The sequence below is a fragment of the Hippopotamus amphibius genome, chromosome 8 (assembly GCF_030028045.1).
Source record: "Hippopotamus amphibius kiboko isolate mHipAmp2 chromosome 8, mHipAmp2.hap2, whole genome shotgun sequence".
NCBI lineage: Eukaryota > Metazoa > Chordata > Mammalia > Artiodactyla > Hippopotamidae > Hippopotamus > Hippopotamus amphibius.
Genome location: NC_080193.1, coordinates 71,577,265 through 71,603,961, shown reverse-complemented (window position 1 = coordinate 71,603,961; position 26,697 = coordinate 71,577,265). Strand labels below are relative to the sequence as shown.

At 59.8% G+C, this 26,697-nt stretch overlaps 1 protein-coding gene and 1 non-coding gene across 3 annotated transcripts; one reads left to right on the top strand and one right to left on the bottom strand.

Annotated features, from left to right (window-relative positions):
* Positions 1-63: 63 nt before the first annotated feature.
* ESPNL (espin like) lies at positions 64-26,669 on the top strand. Of its 2 annotated transcripts, none has more exons than XM_057746851.1 (9): positions 64-357; positions 1,687-1,877; positions 3,538-3,724; positions 6,611-6,793; positions 14,128-14,259; positions 20,654-20,768; positions 21,764-21,872; positions 22,805-23,003; positions 25,089-26,669. In XM_057746851.1, exons 1-9 carry the CDS (start codon positions 64-66, stop codon positions 26,667-26,669), a joined length of 2,991 nt encoding a protein of 996 aa, XP_057602834.1. The 2 variants fall into 2 exon arrangements, with proteins under 2 accessions (XP_057602834.1, XP_057602833.1); XM_057746850.1 differs by having other exon boundaries at positions 21,758-21,872.
* Positions 10,453-10,525, bottom strand: TRNAD-AUC (transfer RNA aspartic acid (anticodon AUC)). The gene has a single exon. It is a non-coding gene; the product is annotated as a tRNA-Asp (tRNA).
* Positions 26,670-26,697: the final 28 nt, after the last annotated feature.

Below are 26,697 nucleotides of genomic sequence, written 5' to 3'. Positions count from 1 at the left end.
AAACAGGAAGCCCGGGCCTGTGCGTGAGTCGAGGAGAGCCAGCCGGGTGGCTGGGGCTGGAGGATGGAGGAGCAACGGGCGCTCGCAGCCGCCAAGGACGGGGACCTGGCCACCCTGGAGCAGCTGCTGGAGACGGGCACCCTGGGCCCCGGCATCACCGACGCGCTGGGGGCTGGCCTGGTGCACCACGCCACCCGGGCTGGCCACCTTGCCTGCGTCAAGTTCCTGGTGCAGCGGGCCAAGCTGCCTGGCAACCAGCGGGCCCACAACGGGGCCACGCCTGTACACGACGCCGCTGCCACTGGCAGCCTGGCAGAGCTGTGCTGGCTGGTGCGTGATGGGGGCTGCGGTCTGCAGGTGAGCTGAGCGGGAACGGCAGCCCTCGGCGGGGGGTGGGGGTGGGGGTGGGGGAGTCCCGTGTCCACAGGGATCAAGGGAGGCGTGAACCGAGAGCCAGGTCCAGAGTCCTCGGCCTCCCCTGGGCACCTCGGCCCTGGGCTGTTTTTCTCGGGGAATCACCAGGCAGACCTCACGGCACAGTTAGCAGTGCCTGTCTCTGCCCCACGCCCCTCTCCACCCCCAAAACAGAGCCCTTGAAAGCCATGGGCACCTCCTAAACCCCCTCGTATTCCCCAGTGCCCAGCACAGAGCAGCCACTATAGTTCTCTCTCCCCATGCCCCCACCCGGGGGCACCTGGCCTTGCCAGTGGGGGTCTCATAGGGTCTCATTCTCTTCAGGCCTGATCCAAAGGGTCCGCACGTACAGAAGCACGGTGGACGCCTGGGCTCAGGAGCTGTGGGCACCGGGCTGGATGCCTGGGGGCCCCGGTGGGTGACAACACAGGCCGGGCTGTGGGGGGCAGTGGGATGAGAGCCTTGATGGTAAGGAGAAGGGTCTCCAGGGCTCAGTGATGGTCTTGTCAGGGGCATTTCCACCCAGCTTGCCTCTCCTGTTTCCTGCCTGCCTGGTGGGTGCTCTTTGCGTGCTGAAGGACCATGGGAAGTCCATGGCCAGCTCTGATGGTGTAAGGACGGCCTCCCAGAGGCCAGAGCTGGGTGTGTGGCAGTGTAATGCACTCGGTCCGGGAGAGGGAAGACTCACCAGTCACAGCCTGAGTGTCCAGCAGCCTCAGCTCCACCATCCTCATCCTCAGCGGCTCTTCCCACAGCCCTGCGGGCAGGAGCAGGGCCATTCCTGTGCCTGGGTGAATGCCCAGTTCTGCCAGGCCGGAGGACTTGGGGCTGGTGGGGGGCGCTCAGTGCAGGTGGGGCAGAGGCCCAGAGATGCATCCTTGGACACACAGCAGGCCATCAGCCCCACATAGGTATGGCTGGGCAAGTAGAAGCCTTTCGGACTGTGAGCAGAGAGCGGGAAGGGCTGTGACCGCACCTGGGAGAGGGGGCTCCGATGTGCAGGATCAGGGATTTGGACCCAAAAGAGCTGGATTTGATCCTGGCCCTGCCTTTGACCTCGTGCAGGAGGCCTGGCTGAGTCCCAGAGACCTCCTTCCGCACACCCCACGATGGAGCAAACCGGGGGTGGGGGTCCGGGTGGGGTGGGCGTGGGGCGTGGGGGGGGGGGGGGCGGAAGCTCTCCGGAGGCGTTCCGGGCAGCGTGGTCCTGGGCGGCTGGCTCTGACCCTACGGACCCGCCACCCGCTCACTGCCCCGTCTGTGCCTCCGCAGGACCAAGACGCCTCGGGCGTCTCCCCGCTGCACCTGGCCGCCCGCTTCGGACACCCGGTGCTGGTGGAGTGGCTGCTGCGAGAGGGCCACGCGGCCACGCTGGAGACGCTGGAGGGGGCCTTGCCGCTGCACCACGCCGCCGTCAGCGGGGACCTGACCTGCCTGAAGCTCCTGACAGCCGCTCACGGCAGGTGAGCGCCGCCTGTCGGGCAGTCCGGGGGGGTGCAGGCTGCAGGGGAGGCCGTGCGGAGGGGGCAGAGGAGGAGGGGCTGCCGCTTTGCGGAGGGACAAGTCTGGAGCCTGGGCGGGGGCGGAGGGCACACGGGGTGAGGCTCAGAGAGTGGAGGGGGCAGTGAGAACAGCCTGGAAGCTGCTACAACAGCCAGAGCAGAAGGCGCTCTATTCGCTCAGGCAGCACCCAGCCCTGCCTGGGGGCGTCTCAGGGCCCAACTTCCCCTGGCTGGGAAGGTGGGTCCCTCATTCACCAGAAGAGAGCAGAGGCTGTGCAGTGAGCCTGGGGAGAGTGAGACCCCCATCAGGTCGGCCTGAATTCTCCCTCCACACTGTCCTGTTCCAGACCCTGTGAACCCCTGCCTGTCCCACCACCGGGAGTTGGTGGATGCGGGAGGAGGGAGAGGCGGGTGGTGCGTGGGGCGGGGGAGGAGACAGGTCCCGCTGAGGCAGGGGCAGGGGGCAGCAGGACTCCCCTTCCCCATCGTGGCGCTGCTGTGGTCCCTGCCCCCCACAATAGATACCCCGGGCACATGACGGGCCATCTAGGGGTGCTGCACACACGGCCTGCCCCCACCATCTGTCCCAAGGCTGCTGTCCTGGCTGGGAGTGGAAGTCTGTGTCCACCCCACACCTGACCTGGCCTTTCTCCCTCGAACCTGCCTGCCTCGAACCACACCTCTTCTCCTTCTGTGGGCCTGTTGGCTGGCTGTCCTGGCCACCCCACGATTGTCCCCAGACAAGGCCGACAGCTCAGCTGTGGAAGAGTGTTCTTAATTCTGGGCCTTCCCATCCTGATCCCTCGGCAAAGGCCTTGGGAATCGCTTCTGCAGATCTTTCCCAGAGCGTCCATACCAGCTGCCCCAGCCCAGCCAGCCACAGAGTGTCTTTGAGACCGGCAGTTTTAGAAGCAGTTTCTGACATTTGAAAACTAGGAGATTTCACATGAAAACACACACGCACACGGGAAGGTCCCCTGCCCCAGGGCTCACATTCCCACTGACACCCACGGCAGAACCTAGAGGTGAAGTCTTTGTCTCAGGGCATGGGGTGTGGTTTGTCCAGGGGGCTTCCCCTCCCTGCAGGGGTCCCCTGGGGACTGAGAACTCACCTGGCCCTGCAGCAACATGGAGGCAAAGCCAGATGCAGGAAATCTGACGACCCTGCTCCAGTCCGTCCACACGGGGGCCTGGAATTCGGATGCCAGGCCTGGGCGCCACGGAAGGGCTAGTGTCCTGCTCACAATGGCCCTCTGCACAGACCAGGCCCCGGCTCTGGAGGGTCCCTGACCCGCCCACTGCAGGCCCGGCTGAGCTAGTCACCCGCTAAGAAGCGCACCCTGCCGGCCAATCCGCCGCGGCGCGCACAGCTTGATGGGAAGAGGGGAGCTGGATTCCAGCGGGAGTCACCCCTCACCCTGTGCCCTTGGGCCGTGCACAACCTGTGCAACCCCTCAAGTGGGCGGCTGGGCCCCTCAGCCGGTAGGCGGGGTGGCCGCAACAGCTCAGCCAGGCGCCGGGACGCCCCTCCCGGACCTGGGCCCTCGGCTGGAGCAGCTCCCCGCGAGCCCCCCACCCCGCCCCAGGCCGAGCGCCCTCTGAAGCCCGCCCTCCCCCGTAGCGGCGTGAACCGGCAGACGCGCAGCGGCGCCTCCCCGCTCTACCTGGCCTGCCAGGAGGGCCACCTGCACCTGGCACAGTTCCTGGTGAAGGACTGCGGCGCCGACGTGCACCTGCGCGCCCTCGACGGCATGAGCGCCCTGCACGCCGCCGCCGCCCGCGGCCACTACTCGCTCGTCGTCTGGCTGGTAAGGGCGCGCCAGGGGTGCGCACGGGGGAGGCCCGGGAAGGCTGGCACCGGCTCCTGTCTCGGCTGCCCAGCCACCTTCGAGCAAGCAGGGCCCGCCCAGCTGAGTGGGGATGCCACCCCCTGGGTCTGTTTGCCCACAGGAAGTTCGAGGACCCATAGGGTGGTTGGGGGATCAGATGTGCCCGCCCATGGCTTAGAGCACCCACGTGCCGGGCTTAGTCTGGGGTGCAGCCGGGAGCCCACAGCTTTGACTGGAGGTGGCAGTGTGCTGAAAGTCAGCCCTTGCAGGACTGCGGGGTGTGCCGTGCCCCTCGGGGCTCTCCCGACCACTGCTCCAGGAGTCCTGGCGGGTCTCCTGGGTGCTCTCAGGGTTGGTGACACCCAGGTGCTCTGTCTCTGGCACAGGCAGTGCCTGGCCCTGGCCATTTGGCCGCTTGTTCATACCCTGCTACCCGGAGCCCTGGGCCAGGGCCCAGCCCTCTTCCCTTCTGGACCCATGGAGGGGTCACCCAGGCCTCTTTCCAGAAGGAACACAGAGTGGCCCAGGTTGGGGAGGATGCCTTCTTCCAAATCTTCTTCCAGGGCTGAGGACTTCCCACTTCTACCAGCAAAAACCAGGCCTGGTGGGGTGTCCGGGAGCTCTGAGAGTCCATTACAGAGACCTGATCAAATCTCAGAGTGGGGAGGTCTCTCTGGGGAGGGGCAGAACTGAGGATGGGCAGGAGGTGGCTGGGCAAGGGGCAGGCCCCAAAGCAGTTTCCTGGAGGTGGGGGCCCAGCTCAGTCAAAGTTGCGAGAGCCCGTGGAGCAGGGTGGGGACTCGGGCTCTTTCTTGGGCACTGGGGGGCCCTGAAGGCCTGTGAGCCAGGGATGGCAGGGTCTGCTGGCATCTCTGAAGGTCACACTGGTCACTGGTGGAGAAGGGAGAGCCGTTCCTCACTCAGAGCTCCCCTCCCTTCTCATGGGGCCTCCTTCTCCAGCCCTTCCTCCAGCAGGCCAGCCTCACTGCCCCAGGGACGTTTGCACATGCTGCACCCTCTGCCTGGTAGCAGCTCCCCAGGTGCGCACTGACCCCTGCCTCCCCAGTCGCCTGGTTAGGATGGCAGCCACCTGGCCCAGCATCCGTGCTGCTCTCCTGCTGTCTTTCCTGCACTGGCACCTGATAAACACTGTATTTGACTCTGTCTTGGTGGTTGTCTATTCCTGCCCCTGGAGCGTAAGTTCCAGGAGGCAGGAACTCCGTCCAGCTGCTGTGCTCCTTGTGCCTGGCACTCAGTAAGGGCTCCGGAGATACTTAGTGAGCGAATAAAGGAAGGAAGGAATGATTTCCTCTGGCCTCCAGACACTCACCTTGGCCTCGGCAGTTGCGTCCAGACTCCCTCTGCCTCTGGGTCTCCCAGGCTCCCGAGTGCCCACCAGCACCACACCCTTGCGTAGCTTGTGTCTCTTCCCTGCCGCCTTTCTGCAGCTCCTCCTACAGGGCCAGCTCCTCTCACGGGAGAAAGTTCTGCGGCTCCCTCGGCACCACCTCTCCAGTCACTGGCCCCACCCTGGCCGTCGGGTGGAGTTGTCCTTACATCCCCTCTCCTGTAGTTCAGATCGTGGCCTCCCAGAAATGTGCTTGTCCCCAGGCCTGGACTCCTGGCCCTGCAGGAGCCTGAGTCCTGGCTGTCTCTGGCCACAAGGCCACACACACAGCAGGTGCTCAGCACACCGTGTGGGAAGAAGCCAGTGGGCTGTGCGGGGGGAGGAGAGGGAGCTCAGAGCAGTGGGAGTAGGGGGAGGGTGGGCGGGAGGGAAGAATGTCCACCGAGTCCCAGGGAGCCCCATAGGGGCTCATTCCGGGAAGAAACAGATGAGGCCACGGGGTCCCAGGGCCAGAAAAGCTTTCCCAGATGTGAGTCCCCACCCCTGCCTCCTGCAGGATGGACTGAGAGGGGAGGGGGCAGCGTCCAGCCTAGCTTACCCACTCAGGGCTGGGCACCCCCTCCCTTGGGGGACCTGGCCAGTGGGAGGGCCTTTGTTTCCGGCTCACTGTACTTTTTCTAACAGACACATTTCAATATTGGATCAGCCAGCATTTGGCCGCAGTGACCAGTGAACCAAACCACCGAAAGGTCGTCCCTCACACATAGAACACAGGAGGCTGTTGATGCTGGGTCACATCTCTGCTGTTCTGCTGGCCTCTCCCTCATGGTGGAAGTTGGCCACATTCAAGGCAGGAAGAGGGAGAAAAGGGGGTGACACCACATCCACCAGCCCTCCTATCAGGAAGGCAGAAGAGCCCCTCGTGTCTCATTGGAAGATGGGGTCACATGGCTGCCCCGGGTGCATGCAGTCCAGTGCGTGCCCACTGGCCTGGCTGGGTGCTGTGGACCAGAGGGGCAGCTGAAGGCCTGTGAGGAGGGCCAGCCAGAAGTAACTCGTGTGGTTGCCAGCAGGACAGGACCGAAGCCACAGGGTGACCAGACTCAGGTCCAGCGTGCTGAGAAAGGCTACACAGGACCCATCTCCCAGCCCCTCTGTGTCTTCACACTGGAGCCGTGATCAGGGTGCAAACAGACCTGGTGCCAGATGTCCCTTTCTCTCCGCCCCTCTCCTCTCTTCATCAGCAAATATCTGTTTACAGTCCCTTAGGTGCTGCCCAAAGGCATTTCTTTATTTGATATGTGAAACCAGCCCCTGGGGGTGTTTGGCTTAAGATTTGGGCTGGGGCAGATTTGGGGACCCTGGATGCTCCCAGTAAAACCACTGAACTTACTTCCCCCCACACTCCCTGGGGCGTGAGAGAAGCCAGATCTGACCCCAAGGCTTCCTGCCCTGGAGTAGGTGTGGTCACCTCCATCCAGCCTCAGTTGGTCCGGTCCCCTTTCCTCCTCCCTCAGGTCACCTTCACGGACATCGGCCTCATGGCGCGGGATGACGAGGGGGCCACTGTCCTCCACTTTGCCGCTCGAGGCGGCCACACGCCCATTCTAGACCGGCTCCTGCTGATGGGCGCCCCCATCACGAGAGACTCCTGGGGCGGGACCCCCCTCCACGACGCAGCAGAGAACGGGCAAATGGAGGTAAGACGGGGGTGGTGGTGCACGGGGGTGGGGATGCATGGTGGGGTGGGGGTGGGAGGCTCTGAGAGCCAGCAGACCTGGAATGCTTCCTATGAATAAGTCATGTGACCACCACAACCCTGTAGGATAGATGTTATTATCCCCTTTTACAGACAGGTAAACTGAGGCTCAGGGGCAGTCACTTGCCCAGGATCCAGACTCTGATCTATCTCAGGACAAAATCCATGCTTTCCCCTCCATGCAGGCCCTTCCCTTTGTACAGAGCTTCCCTGGGTGCCCACTGGTCTTCCTGCCGGTCCTCCCAGGAGGGCCTTTTAGCTGCTGGAGCCCTGTGAGCACCTTGGGAGCAGAGCCCTGCCGAGGATGTGAGGTTATTAGCCCCTTGGCTATGATCCAAATAAATCTTGGGGGCTCACATGGTCCAGTCCCCAGGAAACAGCATCTAGAAACCCAGGGTAGGCAGGGGTGGTGCTCAAATAGTTAAGGTCCAACGCTGGGAATGGATCCGGCCATCAGCCGCTGGTCCCCACACTGGCGTCACCTGCCCACTGACCTCCTGTAAAGGCAAAGCCGTATCTGAGGGGAAGACATAGATTTACTCCGGCACCTGCCCCACCCAGGCCCACACAGCACAGGCTCCAAAGCGAGTCAGCTCATCCATGATGTCTTTCCCGAGTCATTCCCACAGCCCCCAGGGCTCAGCCTGCTGCATCTGAGCCATGAGGACCATGCTTCCGGTACAGGAAAGCCTAGTCGAGGGGGAGGGCTTTATCAAGGGGCAACCGATGAAGCCTACAGTTCTGGAAAGCTGGTTCCAGCTGGAACCCAAAGTATTCCTGGGGCCCAGGTGGCCCAGTCTGAGCAGCACTGAGTAAAAGCAGCACAGGGCAGCGCCAAGAGTCATGGGAATCAGAAAGAGACCCAGGGACTTCCCTGGAGGTCCAGAGGTTAAGACCCTGCACTTCCACTGCAGGGGATGCAGATTCGATCCCTGGTTGGGGAACAAAGATCCCACAGGCCTGTGGCATGGCCCGAAAATAAATAAATAAATAAATAAATAAATAAATAAATAAATAAATAAATAAATAAATAAATAAATAAAATAGAAACGAACCCAATCCGAGCTCATGCCAGCGTTGCTGAAAAGTGTCTTCCTCTGACTCTCAGGAGTCCTGAGGGCCGCCTCCTGCTCTCCCATCCCACCACCCCTCCACCCCAGCCCCCCTCCTCTCACCACTGCAGGCCCCACAGCCTGGCTCACTGCCCCCAATCCATCGCTATCTAGAGGGAGGGGAAGGGCAGGTGTGAACCTCAGGCTGGTCAAGCCAGCCCTCAGATCAGAGGAAAAGCCTGCAGTCATCCCTTTTGTCCTGCACATGAGAGAAGAAGCAGCTGAGAAGATGGCAGGAGGGGAGTCCAGAGGTGCCTCTGGGTGGGAGGCGAGGAGGGCGTGTCCCCGACAGGTGGCTGGTGGCCTGAGGAGCCCTGAGCTAGTGCAGTGTGGCTCAGCCCGGCCCCCCATCCCAGAGCCTCTGGCTTCATAGTCGGGAGGGTGGCCAGAGGGGGGCTCTACGAACTTTTTTTAAAGCAGCATCACCTTTTTTTCAAATGAAATACTGTATAGGAGCGCAAGAAGTGCGCCAGATAAGCCAAGAGTCAACCAGTTCCTCAGCCTCCCTTAACATGAAAATAAAATAACTCAAGCCTCAAAGCTAAGAACTGCTTTCCTTTTCAATGTTTTTGTTATGGAAATTCTAAATACAGAAGAGCAAGCCTCCTGTCTCAGCTCCTTGGCCCTTCTTTGGCCATTCCCTCTGCCCCATTATTACTTAAGAGCAAGTCAGAGATGGCACATCTTTTCAACCATAAATACTTTAGTGGCCTTCCTCAGGAAACGAGAACTCCCTTTGTTTCTTTCTTTTTTTTCCTTTTAAAAATTTTATTTTATTTATTTATTTGGTTGGGCCAAGTCTTAATTGCAGCAGGCATGTGCCTTCGTTGTGGCATGTGAACTCTTAGTTTAGGCATTCTAGTTCCCTGACCAGGGATTGAACCTGGGCCCCCTGCATTGGGAGCCTGGAGTCTTAACCACTGCACCGCCAGGGAAGTCGCAGGACTCCTCTTGTTTCTTATCACAACCTCAAACCATTATCACACCTAAAAATAATTCACCATAATTTATTCATATCATCTAATATCCAGTCTGTCTAATATCCATCTAATATCAACTTCCGTGACTGTGCCGTAATCAGGATCAAAGCAAAGTCCACACAGTATTGATTTATCTGTTGGGTCTTAATCCATTAACAGTTCCAGAAATATATTCATCCAGGAAATATAGGATAATGCTTCCTTCCCACCCCACCCAACCCCACACCCCATTTTAAAATAAATTCTCGTTTTAGAATAATTTAGAATAGTTTTAGATTTCTAGAAAAATTGAGACGCTAGTACAGACAGTTCCCATAGAGTCCCCATCCATTTTCCCCTATTATTAACAACTTACATTAGCGTGCTATGTTTGTCACAATTAACGAACCAAAATTGATACAATACTACTAACTGAAGTCCATAATTCATTCAGGTTTCCTTACTTTTCACCTCATGTCCTTTTCCTGTTTCAGGATCCCCTTCAGGGCATCGCAGGGCATTTTGCCATCCTGTCTCCTTAGGCTCCTCCCAGCTGTGTGGGTCCCCTCCCGCCCTCTCCCCCACCCCCACCCCCCCACCCCCTTTTAGAAAATGAAACTTCAGAATAATGAGCTGGTGCCCTAGCAACCAACCTCCAATGGGGAATGATGATAGTTTAGTATGTGTTTTGCTATATCATAATCTTTCTTTGAATGGCACAAATTACACTGATTACTTGTTTTTTTTAATTGAATAAAAAATACATAACATAAAATTTACCATCTTAACCATTTCTAGGTGTACAGTGCAGTAGTGTAATTATACGCACATTGTTGTACAACATATCTCCAGAACTTGCAAAACAGAAAGTCTGTGCCCATTAAGCAGCAACTCCCCATTCCCCCTCCCCCAGCCCCTGGCAACCACCATCCTCCTTTCTGTCTCTATGAGTTTGGTTACTCTAGGGGCCTCATACAGTATTTATCCTTTTGTGACTGGCTTATTTCACTTAGCATAATGTCCTCAAGGTTCATTCATGTTGTGGCATATGACAGGATTTCTTTTTCTTATAAAGCTGAATAATATTCCACATCATCTTTATCCATTCAGCCATTGATGGACATTTGGGTTCCACCTCTTGGCTATTGTGAATAATGCTGCAGTGAACATGGGTGTGCAGATATCTCTTCAAGACCTTGCTTTCTACTCTGATTACTCTTTAAAATGTTAAACCAACCTTGCGTTCTTGGAATAAACTCAACTTGGTCATGAAAAAATGATCTCTTTTATATATAGGTGAATTTAATTTGCTAGCATTTTGTTTAGGATTTTAGGTGTGATATATAGCACTAGTGCAATGGTTCTCAAACTTGGCTGCACACTGGGACCTTTCAGGACAGGTTTAAAAAATTTTAGTACCTGGGCTCTACCAACCCCAGGGATTCTGACTTAATTGTACCTGGGGAGCCCACATATCAGGACTTTTTTTTTTTTTTTTTGGCCACGCCATGTGACTTGTGAGATTTTAGTTCTCTGACCAGGAATTGAACCCGGGCCCTCAGCAGTGATAGCACAGAGTCCTAACCACTGGACCACCAGGGAATTCCCCGTATCAAGACTTTTTAAAACTGCACAGGTGATTCTAATAGACGTCAAATTTGAGAGCCATCTGTATGAATAGCATTAGGTGAGATAATCTAGAAAGAATTCATAGAGTTGGTCATTCTTAAAGCAGTGATTTGAATTTTGGAAGAGCAGGATTTCCACTGAGGGAGACAGGGTTAGAAGGGGTCAGAGTGCTAGGACAGAGCAGAGAGTGGAAACTGGGGCTTGTAGTGAGAGGTCAGTGGTGGAAGACCTTGAACTAGTTTTAATATTACGTAAGGAGGCATTTGGGAGCTGCTGTGGGATCCCGAGAAGAGGCCATATGATTTCCTTGCTGTTTGGACGAAGGCTCGCCCTGGACCGGGAAGTTGCCATAAGGTGGGGTGTGGTCTGGGGCTTTGCCGATGCCGTTGAAGAGGAAACGGCAGAACTGAGGTGTACACGAGGTTCCTTCAGGGTTTAGATACGGGGTTATAACTTGTTTGTAGTTCTCTACCTAGCTTAAAGTTGCTGCGAGTTCCAGAGAGGATATTTACTGAGTGTCATGAGTCCCCAAAAAGGCATTCCGAGCACACGATTGCCTCTGTTGACTTTCTGTGCCTACACAAGGCATCTGTGTGCTGCTGGTTAATTTTTTAGAGTCTTTAATGTTCAACTATTCTCGTCCACACTTCCCTTCATTCAGACACTCACTCATCCAACAAAGAGTTATTGAGCGCTTGCTCAGGATGTGAGCAAGGATTCGAGAACCAGAGAATATTTGGAATAGATGAATGGTGGGTTGTGGAAATTTCAGGGCTGTTTCTGTTGTTACGATGATTGGGGTGCTCTTAGAGGGGAGGCCGGGTGGCCTGCTATTCTGGGACAGTCCTGCACAATGAGGAAGGGTCTTGTGCCCGATGCAACTTCCCAATGGATTGGACATGCATGTAGGTATAAAATCTGTTCATAGTTATTTGAGCTTCAAACCCAACTCAAGTTTATGTAATTATCTAAGCTTAGAAACTAAATTCAAATATATGTACACATGCACCAATGTTCCTTCATAGTTTTAATACACATAAGACTTTTCCAAGAATGGTTCTACTGTGTATATTAGGGAAGATAGAATTTTGTTTTATTTAGCACTTTACCAAGAATTATTCACTATTTGAGAAAATGACATCACCAGTGGCAATGCTGAACCTGGTGTTTGAGTCTTCAGCCGTCTGATTTTTAACTGTGAATTTGCAATGATTCCACATGTTAAAGGGTAATTTTTTAAAGTGCTGGTAATCATGACTTTCATTCAACCAATAAAATAAGCCTGTGTCAATGATTTTTATTTAATTCATTAGTTAATGAGAAAACCAGTAATTCAAAGTGATATCTTTTCAAATTAGAGTTTTCATCTTTTCTGGATGTATGCCCAGGAGCGGGATTGCTGGGTCATAGGGTAGCTCTGTTTTTAGTTTTTTAAGGAGGCTTCATACTGTTCTCCATAGTGGCTGCACCAATTTACATTCCCACCAACAGTTTACAAGGGTTCCCTTTTCTCCACAGCCTCTCCAGCATTTAATATTTGTAGACTTTTTGAAGATGGCCATTCTGACTAGTATGAGGTGATACCTCATTGTGCTTTTGATTTGCATTTCTCTAATAATTAGTGATGTTGAGTCTTTGCATGTGCCTGTTGTCCACCTATATGTCTTCTTTGGAAAAATATCTATTTAGGTCTTCTGCCTAATTTTTGATTGGGTTGTTTTTGATGTTGAGTTGTATGAGCTGTTTGTATATTTTGGATATTAACCCCTTGTCAGTCACATCGTTTGCAAATATTTTCTCCCGTTCCGTAGGTTGTCTTTTCATTTTGTTGATGGTTTAAAATCTACTGTGCCACTTTGTATCATTTACAATTCCATGCCTACATTTTCAAGCTTGGTTTTTACTTCTTTGAAAGCAGTGAGCACAGCGGTGTTACAGTGTGCTACTTCTCAGGACTTTGTGGGTCTGTTTCTTTGTGTGTTGGGTCCTCTGGTTCTCATTGCTGGTATCTTATTTCCTTGTGCTCCTGGTTTTGTTTGACTGTATGCTGCACGTTATCACTGGGGCCTTAGATGACATCTTACTAGCTTCTGCCTGTCAGGCACACGTGGGAGCTGTGGGTCAGGGTCATCTGAGTCCACAGTCTAGGCTCAAGGTTCCTGGAGCACCTGCATGATGGGAAGCAGAGGGCGGGCTGGCTCCCACTTCACCTTTTCTCTGAGGGTGGAGCCCCAGCCTGCAGTGGACCCTGAGCTTTTGCTGGTCTCCCTAGTCCCGTGAGCCCGTGAAACAGCTGCTCTGGTTACAGCCATTTCTTCTGCATCAGCCTGCTCTTAGGGCAAAAGTCGTTCCGAGTGGTGGGCTTATCCCTCAGGATTTTCCTTGTCTCCTGAGCTTGGCTTGGCGATTCCTCACTTGTTGCCTATGGGATGCTCTGGGAAGCTGACCTTTAGGTTTAGTCCATTTTTTAGGTTGACTCTGGAAAGTGGATTGGTGTGACCTGCCTGGTTCTCTCCGCTTTGACGTGGATTGTCTGCCCACCTGTTTTTGCTGCTGGCATGGCCACCGCAAGGATTTCCAGACTTAACTCTTGGTCCTCTGTAACCACCCACCCTCTGCTTACAAATGGATCACCGTCGTTTGTGATCTGTGCCAGCAGTAATCGTGGGAAAGCGTTCTCCCCAGCGCTGCTGTCCCTGCCCCATCTGGGGCCAGGCCTGACACTCCGCTGCCCCCTGCTCCACTCCGCTGCTGCTCTGACCCCCCACCCCCTCCTCTGGATGCGTAGCCTGCTCCTGCAGCCCCTGTATCCTCCCCTCCACCCCACGCAGCCTCCTTCACAAACGGTCCTTCACAAACCCAGTCTCCTCTCGCTTTCCTCTCCTCCTTCCTCTTCTCTGTCTTCCCCTCTCCTCCTGGCTTCTGAGCCTCCAGGCCCTCCTCTCCTCCCAGTTCCCATTACACGAGCCCAGAGGACCAGGCAGGAGGGAAACAGGGGGACCCAGGCCCCGGCTTGACCCGGAGAAGAGCACGCTTGTGGCTGATGGAGCCAGGTCCTCGCAGATGGGGACACAGAGGATGAGGGTGGGAACTCCCGGAGCTCGCCTAGTCTTGGGGCCAAGAAGAGGGGCTCATTGAGGGCCAGGCCTGACAGGCCAAGGAGTGGGCAAGGTGAGGCGAGGGCACAGGCCTGGAGTCCTGGGGGTGGAGCCATGTTGTTTAGCCTCCTGCACCCCGGTTTCTTTGTGTGAAAATGACACACACCTCCGAAGGTTGCTGTAAAAATGGAAACCGGCTCCATATTTAAACCCAAGGCATGGGCTACAAGGGCAAAGTCAGGGTCAGGATGCCTGGCTGGGATCCAGCTGTGCCCTTGGCGAGCTCCTGGACGTGGGCACCTGGGGTTCCCACCCGGGACAACGGGTGCTGGTGCCTGCGGGACCCAGCATCGGTGCTGCCAGGACAGGTCAGGGCAGGGGTTCAGGCCGTACCCCACGCTGAATGGCCTCGGTGTCCCAGCTTGGGAGGCGTGCAGGGAGCTGGTGGTCATGGTCACGTGCACCCCCTCTGCACAGTGCTGCCAGACCCTGCTCTCCCACCGCGTGGACCCCACCCTGCGGGATGAGGACGGCTACACGGCTGCAGACCTGGCGGAGTACCACGGCCACCGCGACTGCGCCCAGTACCTGCGCGACAGTATCCCACCGGTAAGCCTCGCTTGCAGTCCCAGTCCCTCCCGGGCCTGGTGGCAGGCCCCTGCTGCGCTGATGGCCAGGTAGCTGGAGAGTGTACACAGTGTCATGTGAAAGGGGCTGGCCACACCTGAGCCAGCGCTGGGTCCAGGGCTCTCATGAGTCGTGACAGGGGCTGTGACAGCTGGGACCAGGGCTGGGCTGTGGCCAGACCTTGGCTGAGGTCTGCCCTCCACCTGGGCCACAGAAACCACACTTATGACCCGGGATCCTTGCTCACAGCCAGGGCTGCTGGTTGGATGACTCTGTGTCAGGCTGAGGACACCCCTGGGATGGGACAGGGCCCTGGGTCCTTGGTGAGGTGACCTGAGGAGGTGGGCCAGCCCTGCGCAGCCTGGAAGGGGAACATTTCATCCCGCCCTCCCATATGGGTGTGTGATGTGACCTCGCGCAGCCTCGTGTCTGCAAGGGCAGCGACCTCATGTATCCCAGCCCCCAGCAGCACGTGATGGGCCCACGTGTTTGCTGAATGAGTGGATGGGCAGGTGAGCAAGTGGACAGATGAGGGTGGATGGGCAGGTGTGCGGTGGGGAGGCGTGGCGCCAGGCTCTCCCAGTGCCCTCCTGCCTGCCCGCTCCCCCTCCCCCCACGCCAGGCCCTGGGCAGTGACTGACAACTCGTCCCAACCTGCACAGATTTTGCCGCAGTTTTCTGTAGTGGCCACCCCTTCGGAAGGTGTCCCTGGGATCGCCGGGCCCCACCTTCAGGTGAGAGCACTGAGGCCCAGAGGGGCCACGTGCCCCCCACGCCGGGTCTCACCTGGGGCTGCCGTGCCTCCTTTTCCCTCTGGGCGTCCCCCAGAGCATCCAGCACCCAGTGAGGCAGAGCCGCCATCCTCCCCGGCCCTGGGCCAGCAGGATGGTCCTCACCGGGCCACCACGGAGAGCCTCTTGTCTCCACGCCCGGGTGGCTGCGGATTGGGGCTGGGGGTGCTTTGGGGCACATGTGCTGGAGTCCTGGTTTGTTCTGATGTTGTAGTTTCAGAGACAGGAACTACAGTTATTGCTTAAAGTAATCTATTTACTAATTATCAATATTTACTAACCCTTGAATTGGCTATTGTTTGATAAGGGTTGTCTTTCTGGCGTGGGTTCCAGACGTTGGGGGAACTCAGCAGGTTCCTGCTGTAGTGGACAGAGCTCCGCAGTCCGCAGGCTGGGGATGCCCTGGCAGTCTGCCTCCCCAGCCTCTGTGTGGGCCCTGGGGTCGGCCTGGAGGTGGGGTGGGCGGCGGCTGTGCTGCCAGGGTGCAGGTGCCGCCTGGCCTCTGGCTGGGTTCCCCGGTGCCCACGGCTGGGCCTCTGTCCAAGCGGAGTCTCTGTCCCCAGCCCCCCAGCCCCAGGCCCTGGCACATCTGTCAGCCCCTCCTGGTCACTCTGCCCAGCTCTCTGAGGCGGATGGAGACTTTGGGAGCTCTCCTGAGCCCCCTGGGGTTGTGGGGACCAGCCCGTGTCAGGCTTCCTGGGGTTTCTTCTGGTCCTGGCTGTCTCCTTGGTGTCACCACAGGACACCAGGCAGTGTCTCCTCCACTCAGGATTCCCCAGACTGGATTGGGCTGTCTGTGTGGCCTCCCCAGCTGGCCTACGGGGCCGTGGTGCCCAGCCTGTCCACTTGCCTCGCCTGTGGTGGTGGAGGGGGTGGGCGTGTGCACCTCCCTGCGAGTCACTGCATCGGGGCTGGCTGGAGTCACCCCCCCATCCCCGCCTCACATTCAGTCTCGCCGTGCGAGAGGGCGGGCCGTCAGCTGCGGGCTGCTGGGCCGGGGAGGCTGTGCGCCTGATGCAATGTTGATGGAAACACAATATCCAGAGGTCGCCTGCGCGGCCTCTTCCCTTGTCGGGCTCGGAGGAGGGGGTGAAAGCCATCATTTTCTTAGCACAGCCTCCTGCCTCTGCCCCCAGGGAGTCGTAGATCCTGAGAGAGCCAACCTTGGGGCGGGGGGCGGGGGGAGCGAGGTTGGATGGGTAGTGGGAGTTGTGGGAAGCCTGCCCTATGGGAGGTGCCCCCTTCCTGGGCGGGTCTGCAGGGCCTGGGTTCACCCACTGCCTGTTGCGGGGCCTGCAGGTGGCTTGGGAAGGCCAGGCCCTGCCTCGACCACCCACTTCGACCTTGGCTGTCTTTCCACCCCCTGGGTCTCAGGTACCCCTCTGCACAGGGAGGGCTTCGGCGTGACTTGAATGGGGCCGGGCTAGAGGGGCCCCCTGCACCCCGACCCCCAAGGAATGGGCCGGGCAGCTGGGCTCCTGGCTGCGGGGCCGGATTAGAGCGAGCCTGGCCAGGCAGCAGCCCAGCACGCAGAGCACAGCACTCCCTGCAGGGGGAGCCCGGCTCCTCAGCCTGCCCCCCACCCCAGCAGTCACGCCCACCAGAGTTGGAGTGACTCTTCCTGGCCGGGTGGCACCCCCAAGTTCTGAGCATCCGTGAGCCTCCATTTTCTCATCTGTATAATGTAACTGAAGAGCCTTGTGGGCGGGTAGAGATGTGCCTTGAGCACCTAGCAGGTGCTCATTTCCCTCCCCTGGGTCCAGAAGAGCCCTAGGACCCCTTCCTTTCACAGATGGGGAAACTGAGGCCCAGAGAGGGAGAGAGGGCAAGGGACTTCCCCGGGGAGCCTTCTCCCCCAGGGAGCGGCGGGGCCTGGCTATGGCGCCAGTAACCGAATCTCAGCCGTGGTGACTGGTGTCCGGCACCCATCTGTGGGTCATGATTTTCTCGGCCCGGGTGGCATTACAGGCCTGTAACCCGGCTCGCCACAGCTGTCCTCCATGTATAATGCACGGCAGGCATGGCGCTGCTCAAATCTCATCAAAAACACAGAAAAAGAGACACCAGGCCACAGGAAGGGCACCAGCCCAGGGCCAGTTGACCGCCAACCTTGGGACAACGGCCCCCTTTGGGGACAGCACACACCTAGCTGTCAGGACCCCAAAGGTCGGGACCCCACATCTGCCACTCCCTTAGGTCCTTTGCAGATTCGGTTAGTGTCCAGGGCCTGAATGAGGGACACGGGATGTGGATACTCCTGTCTCCTGGGAAACACCACAGCACACACCCATCCCGGTTAAAATTCAGGGACCATCCTGACACCGTGCTACCAACATCAAAGAGGTCTGAGTGCCACGGTGTCCAGGCCCTGCCAGGGGCTCTTAGGAATTCCTCATCTTCCAAGCCAAGGCAGAAAAACTCAGGCCTGGGGGACACTGAGTGACTCCCCAAGGCTTCCCTTTGGTGACAGTTGGAGCAGAATTTAGCCTCAGGGACCAGATGGCAAGAGGTCTCCCAGGCCGCGGGTGCTGTGCTGTGCTGGGGCCAAGGTTCATTCCCCTGGGCCCTGGACCAACTTCCTGCCTCTTCCATCTTCCCCACAGTGAGAGGGCGCCGGCCACTCCAGCTGAGCCCTGCAGGGAATGAGAGGCCCCTGCCCCTCACTGCAGAGAGTAGATTCAGTTGGGGGAGGGGCTGAGGGCTCCCAGGCAGGGGCAGGGAGCAGGGGAGAGTGTGGCAGGCTCACAGCCTGACCTGGTTGGACAGGGGCCTGGGGCCCACCTGGGGCCCAGCCCTGCTCTGCACCAGCTTCTCTAGCCATGGGGTCTGGGGTCTGACTCAACCCTGCTTAAAGCTCCTAAGCCAACTTGCGCCTGCGCTGCAGACCCTGGAAGAAGGTGGGAGACGCCTGGGTCGGACACACGGCAGGGAGCAAGCATCATGTTCTGTCCGGTCCCCTCCCCCCTCCAAGTCCCAGGGTGACCAATACGGGCCCAGATGGCTGCCGCACGCACACATTTGTGTCACCGCCGGGGACCCCTGAGCCTGGGGAGTCCCCTATTTTGTAGCAATAGGTGAGCAGCCTGCTCTCCCTTCTGGCTCCCTCCCGTGCAGAGGCAGCCCTGAGAAACAGCCGGCTGAAGGGCAGCCAGGGCTCTGCGTCCTTGGTAGGGGTGCAAGAGACCCCACCAGTGCCGGCCCCTCCCCAGGCCCACCTGCCTGCCTCTTCCTCCACTGCTGGTGCCCCGGGACCAAAGGAGCAGCGATTCGAGGGGCTCTCAGTCCTGGCAGGAGCAAGGAACGGGGGTCTCAAGTAAGATACTGGTCCCGGCTCTGCCCCATCCCAGCTGTGGGCCCTTGAGAAAGCCCCTTGCCCTCTCTGAGTCTCAGTTTCCCCATCTGTGCCTGGGGGCTGTACTGCGGGATTCCTCTGGGTGGTCTCTTCTTGTGTGACCAGGGATCTCAGGTCTCCCCCGCCTCTCCTGCGGGTCCGCTCCCCCGGCCCCTGCACTGTGGAGGGTTAAGGCGCTGTGGTAAGGGATCCCACGCCTAGCCCAAGCCTGCTGGGCCACCTGACACCTCGGCCTTCAAATATTAATGTGACGCCTCCTGCTCCTGGGGGCAGCAGCTGTGCCAGCCCCTGACAGCCCAGGACGGCCGCAGCTCCCTGTGCTCCCATCCCAGCGCCTGCCTCCGAGGCTCCTCCTGGCTGGGGGCTGGCGGACACTCCCTGACCTGCTGTGACCGGGGCTCCTGGGCTCTGGGCACAGATTCCTGCAGAGTGAGGTATGGGTGCAGGGCGGTGGGCAGATAAGGGCTCGGGCTGTGTGCCCCTCCCTGTGGCCCCGGTGGGCTGAGGGTCCTGGATGGGAATGAGACTGAGGGGCCCGATGCAGCGGCTACAGAGCCAGGGGTTCTCCTGAGGGGACCCCAGGCTGGGGCGGCCACCTAACGCTTGTGCCTCCTTGCCCGGGGGGCGGGGGGACAGGGCCCACGTACAGGCGAGCCAGGGGACACTCAGAGTGGCCAAGGGATTTTCCCCAGCAGTACCAGCTACATCATTTGCAGGGCCCAGTGCAAAATGAACATGTGGGCATCTTGTTAAAAACTGATTGAGAATTTCAAGGCAGAGACTGGAGGGCATTCAACGGAGCTGCAGCACCGGCCACCCATGCATGACCCTGGCACTGGCCCCGAGCCGCACGTCCCACGTGGGGTGGGTTTGAACCAGCTCCTCTGCCCCGCTCAGGGCTCTCTCCAGCGCCAACCTGGGGGCCCCAAGGCCACCTTCCGCCACAGCTGCCCACTGGAGGGAGTGGGGTGAGGAGCTTCGATCTGACGGCCAAGGGTGGGTGCCCAGAGGGAAGGCCGTGGGGGAGACGTGAGCTGGGGAGGCTGTGTGCTCTCAGGCATCAAAGCAACACTGGCGCAGCTGGGAGCCAAGGCATTTGAAAGACAAGGTTGGCCAGCCTTCGACGTTCAGCTTTAAACTAAAAGGCAGCAAGCCTGGCTCTGGAGTCCTTGGAGGACAGCTTAGTGTCCTCCTGGAGAACTTCTCTGCCACCTGGGGAGGGACATGCCAAGGCAGGGAGCCGAGGGAAGTCCCACTGCTGTCACCATCTGTGGCGTCACGGCAGCCTGCATGCTCTGGTCTCTGCTAAGTTGGCCCGTCAGTTGGCTGGGCCAGGAGTCTTGGCTCCCACTGGTCAGATGCAAAAGCTGAGGTCCTGCAGGGCTGAGCTGGGGACGGGGGGTGGGGTGGGGACACCTCCAGGTCAAGGATTCTTTCTGGTTGCCCACCAGTCAGTGCTTGGGGACAGGGGAGATGGTCAAGGCCAGGTCTGTGCCTCGCCCCAGACCCGGGGCAGACATGGGGTTGAAATGTGGGTGCCCCTGTAGCCCCAGGCATGGATTTCCCTGACCCCAGTCTCCCTGGGACCAATGCTGGTGGTCTCTGTTTCCAGGTGACCCTCAAGAGGGTGGCCTAGAGATTGCATGGTGGGTCCTGGGCACAGCGCCTCTGCTCTGAGGCGTGGTCACAGCTGCACTGCCCCTGCTCGTGGGGCTGAGAAGAGTTCCGAGTCTGTGGTGCTGCCCCCTGTGCCAGGGCTGAGAGAGGGGGCAGGTCCAGGCAGTCTTAGTACAGCCAGGGGACAGTCAGGGAGGGTGTGTGTGTGCATGTGTGAATGTGCACCTGTGCACGCATGTGTGCGCGTGTGCACGTGTCTCTTATAAGGCCAAGGAGTGGTGCGTGAGCACTAGGGGGCTGCCAGAGCCCAGAGCCCAAAGCCCCCGAGTTAAGCTGCCTCCAGAGGGAGCTCGCGCGCTGGGCCTTGAGATGGGGGGTTCACCCTGTGGCGGTGGCCCTCAGACATGTGGGTGGGTGTGTTTGGGGAGCGCTGCTCACCAGTGTGGAGGGGTGGAGAGATATGGGGGACAGAACCTCCTGGGGTGCTGCCCCTCACTCCTGCACACGTACCTCTCCAAGCCCTGTTCAGATGCACAGCGCCCACCCCACCCCAGGGAGCCAGCCCAGGCCACGGCCCACCTGGGCCTCCCGCTGACCTCCCACTGTCCACCCCCAGGTGCCGCGCCTGATGACGCCCCCGCCACCACCGTTCCCCCCTCCTCCGCTGTCCGCTGCAAGGCACTCCCTGGAGGATGGAAGAAGCGGGGGCCCGGGTCTTGAGAGTCCCACCAGTGAGTACACGTCTCCAGGGAGGACTGGCCTGGGCCGTGGGTGTTAGGAGTGGGCCCTGCTGGTCTCACATCTGAGGTCCTTCGAGGGAGCCTGGAGGAGGTGGGAAGCAGCAGGGCTGGGGCCACCCATTCCCATGAGCCCGCACCCCAACTCTTCCAGGATGCCTCTATTGTCCTGCTGCCTTTTTAAGGCTCCGGAACCACAATTAAACAGCCTCCCACCCAGCTCTCAGGCCTCTCTCTGGGAGCTCTGAGCCCCCGGGGCCTGACTCTCCTTCTGTGATCTTGGGCAGCCTCCTCCCTTCTCTGGGCCTCAGTTTGTCCAGAGAGAAATCAAAGATTGGGTCCAAAGGGGCCTCCCGAGTCCGCTGCTGTTGCCTGAGATTCCAGCAGGGGGCAGGGCCACGGTCCTCAGACTGCAGGTCCCCGCCTGCGAGGGGATTGTGACAGCATTTATCGAAATGAAATGGGATAGAATAGCAGGAAAAATGGCAGCAGGCCCCATGTGTAGTGAAGGTAAGCATGCTTCATGGAACGTGTTGTAGTTTTATACTCACACGTGGGGTGTGTGTGTGCGTGTGTGTGTGCGTGTGTGTGTGTGTGTGTGTGTGTGTGTAGTGGGGGGGGAGGGTTGCAGTCTGATGGGGCTGCATTAAGTGCCCAGAGCAGCGAACCCTGTGCCCTTTCTAGATCCTTCCAGGCTATAGGAGTGGCGGGGGGGAGGGGGGCAGGCCGTGGGATGTGATGGGACGAGGTAGGTAAAATGCAGGCTCCCCAACCAGCTGGGCTTGGAGCGGGCTCCATGGACACCCCTGGAACCCCAGAGATGAATGAATTTGCCCAGGTCCCAGGGCACTTGGTAGGAGGGCTGGATGGGCCTCTGGCTCCAACTCCAGTGGTCCTTCAGGAAGGCCAGTCCTGCCCCGGGCCTGGGGTCTTCTGCTCCCCATCCCCTGGCCTCTCTGACTCCAGCTCCCCCTTCCTCCCAGCGGCAGCTTCTCTCAGTCCAGCCTGGCCCGGTCAGCCTGACCAGCCTCTTCCGAGGGAGCACACAACCCGCACGGCCCCCCCAAAGGTCACTGCGGTGAGCACCCCTGCCATGCCATGTCCCTGTCTCCCGAGGTCCCCCAGCCAAAGTCCAGCAGGCCTCTCACTGTGTTCTCCTACGTGGGCACCAGCCAGGTCATTCCTGGGGCGGGCAGGCCCTTCCCTCCATCTGGGTTCCAGGAGGTGCCTGGGGTGACTGGCTGCCATCTAAGGAGCCGGGGATTCCAAGGCCACAAGCAACCTGTCTCCCCGTCAGAGTAGACGTGTGACCGTTCTCTGATCCCAGGGGGTCCCAGTGGCTCAAGCCCCTCACCCTGACCTCTGAACTCAGGGACACTTCGTGCCCCCTTCGGATGCTGCTGTCCCGGCACACGGAAGCTTGAGTCCATGGGAAGGGTGGGCCACTGCTCTCCTCCTGGGGGGACTTCCAGCGGCCCACTCCTCCTTCTCCTCCTCTTTCTGGACACCAGGCCCTTATAAGTCCAGCCCACCCTTTCCCTGAATGGGTCCTGGGACCTCTCAGCCCCTGAGATGTTCTGTGTGGGTTTGGGAAATGCTGTACAGTGCAACCCCCTTGTAGAGTTAACAGTGCACACAAGCACGTTAAAGGCTCTGACAAGTCCTGCAGTCTGGAATTAGCCACGAGACTTTGTCTATGCAACTGCCCCAAACGAGTTTGCCCATCCACATCGTGTGCTCTGGGCAACATCTTCACTGCCATATACAGAAGAGGGGAGGAATCTCTGGTTGCCTCTCTCAGCCAGCAAGCCTCCCCACACATGCCTGGGTCCCATAGGGGACACCAGGACCCCCGCCCTCAGAAGACTCACACTTAGGCTGCCGGTGATGTTCGTGGTCGGCTCCCCTGTCCTCCCTGTTCAGCCTCCACCGCCCCTCCTCCCTCAGCTGCGCTCGTCCCGGGCGGCCTTCCCCTCCCCTCCCTCCCGGACCATAGGCCCTTAGGGGCCTTGAACTATCTGCCTGTCCACACAGCGGACGGAGACGGCGGCGGGGGGCTCTTCAGACAGCCCGGTCGCACTGCAGCTGGCCGGGGTGCCTTCGGGCGACCTTGACGGGCTGGTGCCCACGCGGGATGAGCGCGGCAGGTCCATACCCGAGTGGAAGCGGCAGGTGATGGTGCGGAAGCTGCAGGCGAGCCTGGGCACAGCTCCAGTGCCCGCGGCCCAGGTGGGGCCCGGCGGCGGCGAGGTGGAGGCGGGGCACAGAGTGGGGGCGGAGCCGGAGAGGGGCGTGAGGGGCGTGGCGTTGCGGAAGGTGGGCGGTGCCCGGGTGGGACCAGAATATAGAGGCGGAGGAGGGGCAGGAGGCTTAGTACGGGCAAGCGGACTTAGACAGTGAGGGCTCTGAGCCCACACCTCGAGTCCTGAGACCCGGGAACCCCACTGCGTGTCCCTCCGTGGCCTCAGCTTTCTCTTCTGCCAGACGATGACGTTGAACCAGATCATAGGGCTGTAAGCAGTGTCCCTTCACCTCCACCCCTTCTTCTCTAACCATGTGGTACCCCTATGTTCTTCGCTCTAACGATTTGTATCCCGTGCCCACCGTGTGCCAAGCTCTGTTCTTGGCAGTGAAGGAGACCAGCCCCACCCCCTGGTGCTTATATTCCATCAGGGAAGGCGGGGTGACTGGGCAACTGCGCTGGGTGTGCGGGCGCGGGGAGGGTGTTTCCAAGCGCTTTGGAGAGAAGTGAAGCAGCGAAAGGGGACGGGACTATTCTGTCCGGGAGCTCAGGGGCAGCCTCTCTGGGGCGTGGCCTTGAGCAGGGGCCCGAAGGAAGTGAGAGGGGGAGCCCTATGGGAACTGGGGACAAGTGATTGGGAGCAGAGGGAATAGCAAATGCAGAGGTCCTGAGGCATGGATGGGCTGGCCCAAGGGAGGAGCAGGAGGAGGCTGGTACCGCTGGAGTGCAGTGAATGAGGGATGGTGGGCAGAGGTGAGGTCAGAGAGGGGTCAGGCACATATTAGGGAACCTTTGGGGAGCCTTTGAGAATCTGATCAGGGAAGGGCTGTGATCTGACTTGGATTTTAACAGGTTCCCGCTGGCTACTGTGTGGACAGTTGCTCTAGAATCTTACCCTGCAGGGATACAATTTTGCTTGAATGATGTATTCTGCACCCTTGGTCTAGAGCTGTCCTGTCAATAATACAACAATGCCAGCCATATGTGGCTGTGTAAATGAATTTAAATGAAATAAAAGTAAAACCCCTGCCCCTCAGTTAGCTGCACGAGCCGCATTTCACTTCCGTAGCACCAGGTGGCTAATGGCTCCGGTAGGTTTTGCCATGCCATCCCTTCATCCCGGAAGAGTTGAGTGCCACTGGTCTAATGGCCCAGCCTGTCCTTGCTGTCAGGGTGGACACCCATGGGGTTGAGGGTGGAGCAAGGCGGGGGTGGGTACGGCCTCCTGCCACAGCCAAGTTCTTTAGAATCTGACCTTGAGACAGGGCCAAGGGTCTGAAAAAAAACTCAGGGACACAGGGAAGAGAGACTGAGGGGCAGGGGATTGGCTTGGTCACAGCCTGGCCACAGGCCCGGACACTGGCCAGGGCAGCAGCTGCTGGCCGAGCCCCTGCTCCCTGCCCTGGGCCTCCTGGGACAAGGAATCAGGACTTACTCATGCAGAGTCCCATCTAGCACCAGACAACCCCGGGCCTCGTGGCATCCCGGTGGCAACTCAGCCCCCTTACCTGTGAAATGGGGCAGACACAGGGCCTCCCTCAGGGGTCTTGGAGGAGTAATAAGGCAGGCACAGAGCCTCCCCTAGAGGAGCCCAGCTCGGAGGCCCTCTGTGTCTGTCTCTCCCGCAAACTGTGAGCACTGAGGGGCAGAAGTGTATCCTGGTGCCAGGGGAAGCCCCGAGGGCGGTGTTCTGGGGAGAAGTTGGCCACACGCTGCGAGAACCTGGAGCAGAGCAGTTGAGGCTGCCCGTCTTCAGGGCGCTGTCCAACCACAGAAGACTGTGGAGGGATTGGGAGGGCTCTGAGGAGATGAGGACGGAGCAGAGGCACCCCTACCCCTTCTGAGGGGAAGACTGGGCCCTCCGGGGTGGGTCACTGCCCCGAGCCTTAGACTCAGGACTGGGGCGGGCCTGTCACCTCATTTACTCTGAGGCCAGGCAGGGGCCAGCGAGTGTCGGGGGCGGGGCTGGGGTTCCCAGGGGTACCCGGGGCCAGGCCCCCCAGGGGAGCCTGTGTCCAGCATGAACACACCGTGTGGCCATGGCCCTGCTGACCCACCCTCCGTGTGCCCAGGACGACGGCGGGAGCGCGGGCCCCACGGAGCAGGCGGCCTGGCGGTACTCGCAGACCCACCAGGCCATCCTGGGCCCCTTCGGGGAGCTGCTGACCGAGGACGACCTGGTGTACCTGGAGAAGCAGATCGCAGACCTGCAGCTGCGGCGCCGCTGCCGGGAGTACGAGCGCGAGCTGGGCCGGCTGGCCGCCGAGCTGCAGGCCCTGCTGCCCGCGCCCCTCGTCAGCGTCACCGTCAGCAGCCACCTCCTGCCCCGGGCGCCCGGGCTGGAGGGCGAGGAGGCCCCTGCCGCTGAGGCCGAGCCCGAGGGCTCCGCGGGGGCCTCGCAGGCCGCGCTCGGAGGGCAGCCCCTGCCCTTCTGGTGCAGCCACGTGGCCCGGCTGGTGCGCAGCTTGTCGCTGCTGCTGAAGGGCGCGAACGGGCTGGTGCAGGGCGAGGAGAGGCCCCCACGGGAGGCCCACGGGGAGGCCCCCCCCAGCCCCCCGAGGAGTGAAGCCCAGCGTGAGATCCAGGAGTGTGGGGTGTCGGTGCGGACACTTCGAGGCAACTTCGAGTCGGCCCCCGGCCGGCCCTGCGCCCCGAGCCCTGGCCCCTGTGAGCCAGAGGCCCGGCCCGGGCCGTGCCTGAGAGGGTGCTGGCCCGGCCCCCTGCAGCCCCGTGGCAGCCTGATCGGAGGGGAGCCCGGGCCGGGCACCACGGAGGAGGCCAGCGACTCGGGCATCAGCTGTGAGGAGGCCCCGTCGGAGGCCGGGGCCGTGCCCGGGCCGGACCTGGCCAGCCTCCGCAAGGAGCGCATCGTCACGCTCTTCCTCAGCCACTGGAAGACGTCGGCCTACACACCGGCCCTCAAGACAGCCGCCGGCAGGACGCTGGAGGCCCGGCGTGCGGGGCCGCGGGGGCAGGAGGGTGCCCGGGGCCCGCAGCCGCGGCCCCCACCGCCCAGCGAGAGCCCGCGGCGGGGCCACCTGTGGCAGCAGCGCAGCATCATCGCGCACCTGCTGGGCACCTGGAAGGCCATCCTGGCCCACGTGCCCGCCCGGCAGCTGCGGCGGCTGAGCCGACGGCCCCGCGGCCCCCTGTCCCCCGAGCAGTTCCTGCCCCATGTGGACGGGGCGCCCGTACCCTACAGCAGCCTCACGCTGGACCTCTTCATGCTGGGCTACTTCCAGCTCCTGGAGTGCGACCTGCCGGCCGAGGAGCGCCGGATGCGCCACCTGCTCTGCTTCGAGGTCTTCGAGCACCTGGGGGCCCACGGCTGGGAAGCCGCGCGCGCCTTCCACAAGGCCGTGACTGACGAGGTGGCCGCCGGCCGCCGGGCCTGGACCGACGGCTTCGAGGACATCAAAGCCCGCTTCTTCGGCTCCAGCTGCCGTCCCACCTGGGACGTGGAGCCCGGCCGCAAGTCGGGCCTGACCCCACTAGGGCCCCTGCCCCACGCCGGCCCCAGGCCCTCAGCTCAGAGGCCGGGGTCTGGCCCCCAGGTGGGCCGCTTCAACAGCGAGGACATCTGTGGCTACATTGACCGGAGCTTTGCCTTCTGGAAGGAGAAAGAAGCCGAGATGTTCAGCTTTGGGGAGTGAGACGGGCCGGCAGCCTGCCTTCCTCCAG